A 10,996-nucleotide genomic window follows, 5' to 3' on the forward strand; every position below is an offset into this window, starting at 1 on the left:
TCATAGCATCCAGGCTGCGTGGCCTAAAACATTGGCCTGTTTATCACAAGAGTTAAATAATTCAGTTGTACAACTTCTCCATTCAGGGAAAGAACAAACAACTGAACCAAAGCAACATTTGGTTGTAAATCTTTATTAATATAAACACATTCTTTCTGAAGGGCTAAAATTCAGTAGTGTAAGATCCATGACAGCTTGCACTAGGTACCACAATTTCACTGAGAAATACAGTGCATGAATACATACAGAATTCATAATAGAAGTGTAAATGCCCAGTGGAGAAATTAAAGGAAGTGATCCTTGCTGTTCTATTACTCAGCTAATTCAATCCTTTGACATACTTCAAACATAGGTACAGTGTGTGCTAAGTACTAAGTGTGTAAGTAATGCTTAACTCTCCTGAGTAAAGTAAGCTGCACTCTCCTTTGAGTGAGTCTCAAGTATCCCTGAAGGGAAGTTGTAGCTCTTTATGAAATGTAGCGTGGAGCTTGTACCAGTTGTTAAAATCCTTTCATAATCCTATTTCCTTTCCTTTACAGTAACAATCACTGGGTTCCTATCACAGATAGCAAGCTGTTTGTTTTCTTTAATATAGAAAATAATTTTCTGGAGGATTCAGACTATTTTACAGTAGAAGATGAACAGTAACATGGCACTAAGCTAATCTCAGCTTCAGTGCCTGTTCTGGATTGCTGGCATTGCTTTGCATTGCCCTGGGGCAGTGGCAGTTGTGAAGCAACTTGCTGATCACCACAATATGCCTTAGACAAAGCTTCCTGTACACTTTTTAAACTGGATTAAGGAGGCCAGAGGGATCTGGAGTAACTACAGCAGGCAAGGTGTGAGGAACGACATGCTGAAATGAAATCACCTGAAACACATGTTTCCAGGTGAGTAGATGATCTGGAATGTGCGGGGGGGGGAGCTTCTCTGTTGTTTGAAGCAAACATAGAGGAAATGGTCCTTACAAACCCTGTGTGGGATCTCCCTTACTAAGATTTAATATACGCTATCTACATAATATATGGCTTATTTGACTCCATCCCAGCAGGGGCCAACCAGCAAAGTATATACACCAACTTCTCCGCTGCACCCCTAAGTTTAAGTAGAAAAGCAATCCTTACTGCCTTTCTGAAGGCTATAAATGCGGGAGCAACAGCCCTGCCAGGAATGATCAAAGGAGGCTTTGCACAGGTGGAATGGATTTCTGTTGGGGTTTACATACTAGGGGAAAGCTGATACCTATGTTTCCTTATTTTCTTATGTTTCAGTGCTTGCATTACCAACTAGGAATGCATTTCTGACCCTGTCACAGAGTGGCAGGTTCCTTTCCCTAATGACTGGATGTGTTGCTACAGGAATACGTGTGTTGCTTGGGTCCTCACAGCACTCTTAAGCTAGCAACTAAGTTGGTAGCATTTAAATCTGCGTTAGCTACTTCCGGTTTAAGTTCTGCAGCAAACTGATGCTGCAGAAGAAAAGGGGGAGGGTAGGTGCTGAGCAAGTTTACCCCAGCAGTTAATAAACACCCAAACACTGTTCACAGTGGTCTCAGACGTGCTCCTCCTGCCATCATGATGCACCCTGGGAACAGCATAGGCCAGCTAATAGTCTATCCTGACATCAGAAGCCCTATCTGCATGCAATATTGAAAGAGCAAATATCCAATTTCACACTATTTCTATTTAGTGCTGCTCCACTGTTTATAAGCATATTATATGCAGATAATAGGATTTCTAATATGGTAGTTGACAGGATACAAGTTTAAAGGTTGCCGTTCAGTGGTAAGTGCCATGCATACAGTGACTGAAAAGAACAAAGTACAGTATATGGAATGCTACCTGAAATCATGAGATCTAGTGTGATCATTGAATTTTACAAAATTCTTTACATTACAGTGGGTAAAATCATAAGAATTAGAGGCTTATCTTGAGATAAGTTAGGTAAGAAAGCATTGCAGTCCTCTTTCACTTCATCTTTCTCTTCTTTGGTCCGAGGTGCTGTTTCCTTTGCTTGTAGAGATGACGGAAGTTTACAAATATCCCTGAAAGAGAATGAAGCATTTAGGTAGGAGACATCATCACATCTTTTTAATGCTCAATGTCTGTGAAAGGGAGAAATATCGGGGAAATTCCATTTAAAATTAGCTAGGTTAGAATTGTTGTGGGTACCCAGACATACGGGGTGTGGATACTACAAAGTATGTTAAAAATGTGACACCAGAAACCAAACATGCATAAAGCACCATTCTTCCTTATGAAGATAATTACTACTATTTGAAGAGCCTTCTATATTGTTCCATGGAAAAACATGACTTCGTGTTGCATTAGTGATTATAATGCAGTTTCTTTAAGCATTGCTTTAACTTGAAATTATGTGGGAAATTATCCACTGAATCATCCCAAAGCTCAAATACAATGTAAAAGGTGAAACTACATATACTGAAGTCATAAATACAAATAAACATTAGTCTTTTAACCCAAGTGATCAGTAGCTAACACTGCTGTCACCGAGGTCTCCTTGGGGGGCTAACCAGTGCTAACTGTAGGTGTGTTCCCCTCCATCTATGACAAACTTACATGAACAAGCAACAAAGATACTACTTAACCTCAGGCAAATTTGGGTTATCGTAATCCCCAAGAGGCAGGAATTTAATTTTCTTTGATAAATGCACTTATTCAGAGGAATTTGGCCTTTTAATTTCAGTAGTGAGAAATACAATTGAATCTCTTACCTAAAAACAGGACTATAAGATATACTTGAAGCAAAAATGAAAACTGGATTGTGACATTGAGTGGATTTGGCAATCCCAGGCTGAATTTCCCTGTTTCACTGAAGATTGGAATGGACTGAATGATGCAGACAGCTGAAAGCAGAAGGTCACCATCATTACTGAACACAGATAAAATACACACTTTCAGGATATTCCCCAGCTCTCATTAATTATACCAATTTTAAAGCTGGTTTTCAAAGCATGCAGTAGGATGGAAAGCAGCGTAGCAGTTCAGCTGTGGAAGTCTAAGCACAGTGAACTTGCCTGGCTGAGACACTGCTCTCATACACAACTGTAGCCTGCGGGGCCCATGCCAGCAGTATTTACCATGCAGAAATCCCCACAGCAACAAAACAGGCACAGTCTTTCCTGGCCTGGAATTGGGCAATGCCCAAGCCTACTCCTGACTCAAAGAAACACGTTCTGGCAGGTACAGTTACGACACATCTCTTACAGCAAGAAGCTGAGTGGTGATATGTTTCTTCAATGAGTAAATACTAAATATAACCTAGACCTGTTAAGATAGAAGAGCACACTGTAAAGCCCCGACTCCAGAGGGGTACAGCAGGAAGACGAGCAAGACAGTGCCCAAAAGGAAGACTTCTTTTCACATCAAACAGAAAAGAATACTTGCTGCAGCAAGAAAGACAAAAATGCTTACACTGGATTCAGCTCAAAGCAAGTCTTGTTTATCTGTTCTGCTTTCCTATTTTTAAGTCTAGCAGCCAACAACAAAAAAGGCTTTACAGGCCCAGCCTTGAATTCATTATTTATTAAACTGGCTGGTTTGGACCTACCTTCTGCCAAGCCTCCTAAGGGGTAGAGAGGGATCCAGGCAGTGTAACGCAGCCAGGTTAGTGGTTTCCATTCAATACCAATGCACGAGAGCATGTAATGGGGATACCTAAAGCCAATTCAGTGTGAGGAGAAACAGTCACTGTTTAAAATGCAAGCTGCTACTGGAATTAGTCTTGCACATATATATGCTGTATAGCCCACGTAACTCCTAAACACCTTGAGAATATTCCAGAAATGGTTCCTATGGATCATGATGGACACACGTTTATCTGGCTTTCTACAGAACTAATGGATGGATACAACTGCCTGGATTGCCAAACTGAGCTGTCAAAATACTTATTTTGAACGAGAAACAGTCCAGCACAGCTCACTTCAGTGACGGGAATCCAAAGCAACAGGTTTCCCTAGGTTCAGGGCAGCATTCTTTCCTGACTCCTTGTCCCAGCATTTGGCAGATGGAGCAACCTAGGAAGGCTGCGACTGTCTGTGACTAAAGGAGATTTCACCCTGTGGGGCCAATGTACCAGTGCTGCTCTTCCAAAAGGTACAAAATCTTTAAAGAGCTCTTGGGAACAACCCCATTACAAACTGCTGGAAGAGAAATCCCACAAACCTGAACAGCTCAATGATACTCCAGAAATAAAATACGAAGAACACCACAGGTTTGCTCTGCATTTCCTCTAAGCTTCCCAGGACAACAAACAAAATGAAGTTTCTTCCAAATATCTGGGTAAGAAAAACAAATTGAGGAACAGTCACACTCTTCACCAAAGGAGCAAGTGCTTGCTGTCAGAACCACACAGGGTATCTGCTCCTCACATCTGAAACATGCTGAGCACATAATGAATTCTGCAGCTGAGTGTCTTGTGAGTATGCAGTTTGCTCTGCATTTAGGTGCAGTCTGAAGGATCTTTAACCATCTATCCTCATTTTTAAGCACAACCAGAATAAGAAGGGCACTGGCTCCAAATCAAAATCACATAGTTTTCATCAGCTGCTTCTTGCTTTTGATGTCCTGAACTATCTTACCTAGGTGATGGAAGAAGACAGCCTGGCACAGCCTTGGAAGCATGGATTCCTGCTTCTGGAATAATACATTCTTTAGTCTTGACATTTGGGTAAAATAGAGATTTACTTTAAACATGGGAAGAGCAAGGAGAAGACAGTTAACATATTAATTACCTGCGCTACAGTGGGTAGCAGGGGTGATCTGACTAGTCCTATCAGTGAATTCATGATCTCCATTAACGCCAGGGTCTGACAGAAATACATCATGTCAGCAATGGTGTGAAATGTATCGTAGAAAGAATCTGTAAGACACAGGAAACCATTTCAGAGGACAGGTGAATTTCCACGTTCAGGAAGCTGGGGCAGCAGCAGAGCTTTTGATAACAGGATTCGAGTTGTAGTTGATAAAAAACATGGTGCATAATTACGTAACCTCTTTATAGGCCTGATCCTGAAGTCGCGGAATCAGGCCAGAAACACTGCTCGAGTGCCCTGTTTCACACACAGAAGGATAAAGAGCTGTTTCAGTAATCACCAAAAAAGCAGCAGAGCTGGACCTCAATGGAGTGTGTCGTTCTTCCTTCAAAACCAACATATTCCACCTGGCTCATTTTCAAACACACCAACGCTGCAGCGAGAGACACTTTGCTCCAGCTGATTCCTTCAGAAGTGATGTTGGCAGAGTACAAGTACCATTCATCAGAATGCACAGTTGTGATGTACAAGAGGGCAGTATTTTCCTATCCTTGAGACTGTGATAGCTTTTAAGAGGCTTTTGCTGTGTGCTTGCATTTATGGTTTTCTTTCTTAAAGAAGCCTTCCTTTAGGTTTCACTGCGTTAAAAGGATTAAAAACACCACTAAAAGAAAAACCCCAAACAAAACCCCCAATGTAGATGAAAGTGCTCGTTACTTGCCTTTGCCCAGGATGAACAGTCGTACTGTCATGTTCACAAAAATCCAAGAGAATCCCAAAAACTGCACAAGATTATACATGATTAAGTAGCCCTTCTTCAGGTGTCTGAAAGCTAAAATCAATAATAAACACACCAGGTGAGCAGAGAACAGTGGCACTACTGCAAAGAGTGCAGCTGCAAACCAAGCTTTCCATAGGACTAAAGAACAAGAGAAAGGGAAGCTACTGATTGTCATAAAAGGGTTGCTCTGTGCACTGTGGGGTCTGTTGCTTTTACCATCATCTACAACTCACGTCTCAGTAGTTAGATTTTTAAATTCTTTGGAAACTGCAGTCTGTTTTTATTGCATTTCCAAACAGCTCACACAGTACAAAGATCCCCCTCCAAGATGCATCAAACCAGCCAAAATTGCTCCATGAGACTTGAGGATATAAGAGTGACAGAAGCCTTCTAAACCCCACCTTCCACCCTCCAAAGGTTCAGTTACTTACGGTCTTTTGGGACTCTGGATTCTATTTTCATTTTGTTAATCTTTTCTTCTTCCTTAAGATGAAGGATAAGGTTTTAAAGACTGTTACTGTAATTAGCAAGTGATTTGTTAACAGTACTACTGCAAAGCTAGTGGGTTTAAAACTCGGCTATGCAGCCAAGTGCCAAAGGGTTTAAAACTTCACCTGCATAAACCAGCACTCATCATCCAGGAATTATGGTACAGTAAAAGCTAGAGGGTGTTAACTCATTACTATGCCTTTCCTAGGGATTTTGTTGTAGTAATTAGATGCCTTTGCTGGAAAAGCCTGCTGCTTTCTGTGTTAGTTCTCAGTTATTACTGCTCCTTAGAGCTGGTCCTTCAAACATTTCATGACCCACCAGCGATATGAAGGAAAATGAGAACATCCAGCCCAGGCTCCCTGCCTGACCGTCACCACAGCTTTGTGGCTGCTGGCACTGCAGCAGCTCTTCCTCCTCTGCGCTAAGCTCAGGGGCTGTGGAGGGGAACAGGGCAGTGTTTGTTGTAAAACAGATTAGCAGAAAGGGGATCTCTTCAAGTCTTTTCTGAGATGGTCTCACACCCCCCTGCTGCAGTAAGCTGCTCCAGCTCACCAGATGGTGGGAATGTGCCATCAGGATCAGGAAAGCCTTAGAAATCCAATCAAGCAATGCCTGGGACTGGCACATATGGGCTCCACATTGAGAGGATCCTCCTATGAATCAGGACACAGGGCTGCTGAGGTGCAGGGCAAGGGGTGCAAGCTTTTGGCTGCAGGCCCTGGCCAACACTGAGCAAGTTCAGGCTCACACTGCTGCTCTTTCTAGCCAGAGGTGTGCCTATTTCTGAATCCCTGCTTCCAATTTGAACTGTTTAACCAATTCTGCGTGGGATCAGTATGAAACAGCAGTAACAATCAGCATGCCAGACGACTCCAGGTAAATGAAGAACACAAGTTCAAGTGTAGGAGGACACCTGTTCTTGCTTTGCAGCTGGCAGCACAAGCCATGTGTGCCCACAGGACTGACCTTCTCCTTCAGTTCCATTTCAGCATCCGATTCATCTAACCAGCGGTCAAAGTCAGGAGCCAGGAAGAGCGGGCGCTTCTCTTGCTTGGTGAGCCTCTCCCACCAGTTACTCTCTTTTTTCTGCACAGTGATGTTCAGCTGCCTTTGAGTCACCCTGCATACAGGCTGAGGGCAGACACAGGAGCATACATCAGCAAAAGTCCTATGAAACAAGCTCTTGAGTTGATAACTTGACAAGCTCTCCTTATCAAGGAGGCAGGGATGGCATGGACTGCTGCAGTACAAGCATCTCTCTGCTTCCCAAGGCATGGAAGCAAAGGGCAGCCCAGCTAAAGATGGCAACTGATAAATGTAGGACTTGATAAGCAGCTTGAAAACCTGTCCATGCCACACAGCACCACTGCATCCCACCACAAAGGGCTAGCACAGACTCTAGTGCTGTTCTTCCTCAGCAGAATTCATGGCCTTGGCGTTAGACCTTCTTGAATTTAGTGCTGTGAGCCACCCACTATGAGCCAGTGGTAGAAATACCACTGCCATCAGCCACAGGTACGTGTCCAGAACAGGAGACCCTGTATGGCATCTGCATAACGGCAGCCCAGAACCTCTCCATCCTTACAACCCACTGCATTGTCACCTTGGGTGCCACCATAGTATCCCTCCACACCTCAAGCCTACACCAGGGTTCTCTGCATGGGACTGTCTCTCAAATCAACAGAAACTGATGCAGAAAAGCCATGAGCTGCTTTAACTGATCACGTCACACCAGCACTGCTCTGTCAAGGCTGCCTGGATGCTCCCAGGACATCTGAAGGCTGTAGCTGTAATTTACAGCTACTAACGCCTGGTCCTTCTCTGTGAGAGGCTCCAGCTCTTGCTGCTGGCCAGCCTGGCAGCTGGCACTGCACTCAGGGTGCACATCAAAGCTGAAGGAGGAAGGGGACTGCAATGCTTCCTGGTCCTGGCCATCTGTGAAGTTACACAGAGTCTGTTCTCCTCCAGTCCCTCCACAGTGACCCAGAGTGAGCAGACTTTTGGGAGGAGGCTGCTCTGCAGAGGCAAGGACTTGCCTTCCAGACCTGGCTCACAGCACAGCCCATGTCTGCCAGCACCAAGGACAAGTGGTGGGCACCTCTCCTCACACTGTGGACCAGGCAGCTGCTGCTATACAGGCCAGATGACAAACTGGTGACCAGCTTCTCTAACAAGGAGATATTCATTATTTGCCACTCAGCACACGGTAGGAGCCACAAGACACTTCCCTGCTGACAGACCCTAGAAATTTATCCTCCAGCAGTCCCCTGCCTTGTTGAAGCAGCAAAGGTGAATGGTGATTCCCACTCTGCAGCTATCCCCAGCAATCAGCCAGGAATAAACAGCACAAATCCTGCAGTGGGAGCAGAGCCCAGCATTTCCCTGGGCCCCTAACAACTCCGAGAGGTAAAGACAGACTTTACAGCCGACTGTGAGTAATGTGGAGGGACTGCTCCTCCAGCCAAGCTCTCTCCTAGCAGACTACCAACAGGAATTAAGGACAGATTTTTGCAACAGGAACCACAGCATATCTGTACTGGCAACCTAAGAAATCTGCACAAGCCAGAAGCGTGAGCAGTTCTCACGACTTTCTTTTGCTGGGCTACAAAGGAAGCCATGAAACATCACAGTGACACTTTGCAGCACAGCGTTCCCCTGCTCTCCAGTCAAGGTTGCACCAATGTATTCTCCATTATTTTGCTGCTCTGAATCCTTTAAAAGTCTGTAACTGCTGTTTAACAACGGATACACGTAAAGCCCTGTTTCTACTCAAGCTGATCCATGCGAGCAGCAGCTCCAGTGAGACGATTTGCATTAAGGCAGGGTGGTGGCTGAGCAGTGGGACAGGGGACTGCCACAATTGGCTTTTTGTCTGCAGTAGTCCCAGAGTCCCCAGGAACTTCACACATTTTCCTTTCAAAAATCACTTTTTCCTTGCAAGACTTAGAAAAGTAAAAAATACCTACTTTAGGCTCAACCGGTTCTAGGAACTCGATCTCAAACTCGTAGATGTTGTCCCCTTTGGCACCATGACCCTGAGCTGAAAGGCAAGAATGAACAGTCAGCATAGGTTCCGCACACCCCATCTGCCAAGGACATAGAAATATTCCGTGGCTATTCACAGCGCTTCCCCCTGCACTGAAAGGGGAAACCACACAGTAACAGGGAAGACACAAACAGCCCAAACTGCTGCTCGGAGCTGCAGTTGCTGGAGTTGGCAGCTAAAGCTGCACGGAAAAGGGTCCTCGCCTGCAGGAAGCAGTGTGTGAGATTCCCATAAGAAAGGCTCAAAAGGCTGCTCATGGCTAACTTGAATCCAGCTGAAAATCCACTGCCTTTGGGGATCCAGGCTCCACACTGATGAGCGAGTGCCCAGGGCAACTGGTGTCCATTGGGTCTGTGAGAGCACCATGGGAGCATTCCCAAGGGCAAGAAGCTGTGTTCATTTCTCACTGACCACATACATGGGTCTTGTTCCTGGAAGGGCTATGAAAACCTGCACACCGCGTGTAATTCCCACCCTTCCATGGTGTAAACTGATCCTGAAGCAAACGCGATGTGCAGCACACCCCTATCAAATGGCCCTGGCTGGGGCAGCACTTCCTAAACAAGGCTTCTTAAAGAAAACCACCAAATAAGTGAGGAAAACCCAAACGAAATCAGCCACAGCACATCCTCAGCAGTGCCTGGACAAGCCGACCAGCACAGGAACCACAATGCAGCTGCCTGGTGAAAGCACCCTCCATTTCTCAGGACGAGACCTGTTTTACCTTTCCAGTCAAGCACTCGCTCCTGGCACACAGGTTTGATAACAGCTGCAAACAAAGACTTTGTCAAAGGGAAAAACTGCTGTGAGTTATCCCTGGGTTTCAGCCGACCCAGGACAGCGAGGACATGTGGGAAACAAGGACATCCTGCATTCTGCTCTGGGGGCAACAACGTAAGGACATGGAGCTGTTGGAGCAAGTCCAGAGGAGGCCACGGAGATGCTGTGAGGGCTGGAGCAGCTCTGCTCTGGAGCCAGGCTGAGAGAGCTGGGCTGGGGCAGCCTGGAGAAGAGAAGGCTCCTGAAGGGGAGACCTGAGAGCAGCTCCAGTGCCTAAAGGGGCTGCAGGAAACCTGGAGAGGGGCTTGGGACAAGGGCCTGTAGGGACAGGCCAAGGGGAATGGCTTGAACCTGCCCAAGGGGAGACTGAGCTGAGCTCTTAGGCAGGAGCTCTTCCCTGTGAGGGTGCTGAGGCGCTGGCACAGGGTGCCCAGAGAAGCTGTGGCTGCCCCATCCCTGGCAGTGCTCAAGGCCAGGTTGGACACAGGGGCTTGGAGCAAGCTGCTCCAGTGGCAGGTGTCCCTGCCCGTGGCAGGGGTTGGGGCTGGAGGAGCTTTAAGGTCCCTTCCAACCCAAACCCTTCCATCGCCCCACGCCCTCCCCCGGTACCACACGCGGGGTGCGGGGGTAACGAACCCGCTGTCACTGCCAGCGCTGCCGGTGGGTGCCTGTCACCACACACCCGCGCCTGCCCGGGCACTACCACCGAGCGCGGCGATGGGGGCAGGTCACCCCGGCAGCCATCAACACCCCCCGCACTGGTCACGGCCCGTACCTCTGAAGCGCAGGACGTTGTCCACGATGCTGATGTCGGGGTTCTGCGGAGGCAGAGGCAGCGTTAGGTACCGATGGATCACGGACCCCCCCACCCCCACTGTGTGCCCCCCCCCCCCCCCCCCCCCCCCACCTGCACGTCGCTGAGCTCCACGCGCAGGTACAGCTCGCGGTGCCGCTGCGCCCAGTGCACGTGCGGCCGCAGGCTCGGGCCCGCCATGGCGTGCGCCGGTAGCCCTCCCCGCCCGTAGGCGGAGGGGGGGGGGGAGAGGAGCGAAGGCTCCCGTGCGCCTGCGCGCTGCCTCCCGACCGGGGGTTGGTGCGCGGGGTCCTAGTGCGCGCCTGCGCG

The 10,996-nt window shown here is 47.1% G+C and overlaps 1 protein-coding gene across 1 annotated transcript; it reads right to left on the reverse strand.

Moving 5' to 3' along the window:
* Positions 1-117: 117 nt before the first annotated feature.
* HACD3 (3-hydroxyacyl-CoA dehydratase 3) lies at positions 118-10,913 on the reverse strand. Its single transcript, XM_065688024.1, has 11 exons — positions 10,781-10,913; positions 10,649-10,691; positions 9,014-9,087; positions 7,014-7,178; positions 5,987-6,038; positions 5,496-5,606; positions 4,754-4,881; positions 4,185-4,297; positions 3,571-3,677; positions 2,735-2,866; positions 118-2,044 (listed from the first exon to the last, which is right to left on the reverse strand). The coding sequence occupies exons 1-11, from the start codon at positions 10,865-10,867 to the stop codon at positions 1,968-1,970; spliced, it is 1,089 nt and encodes a 362-aa protein (XP_065544096.1). The 5' UTR covers positions 10,868-10,913; the 3' UTR covers positions 118-1,967.
* Between the last annotated feature and the right edge of the window lie 83 nt (positions 10,914-10,996).

This window comes from Lathamus discolor, chromosome 8 (genome assembly GCF_037157495.1).
Source record: "Lathamus discolor isolate bLatDis1 chromosome 8, bLatDis1.hap1, whole genome shotgun sequence".
Classification (NCBI taxonomy): Eukaryota; Metazoa; Chordata; class Aves; order Psittaciformes; family Psittacidae; genus Lathamus; species Lathamus discolor.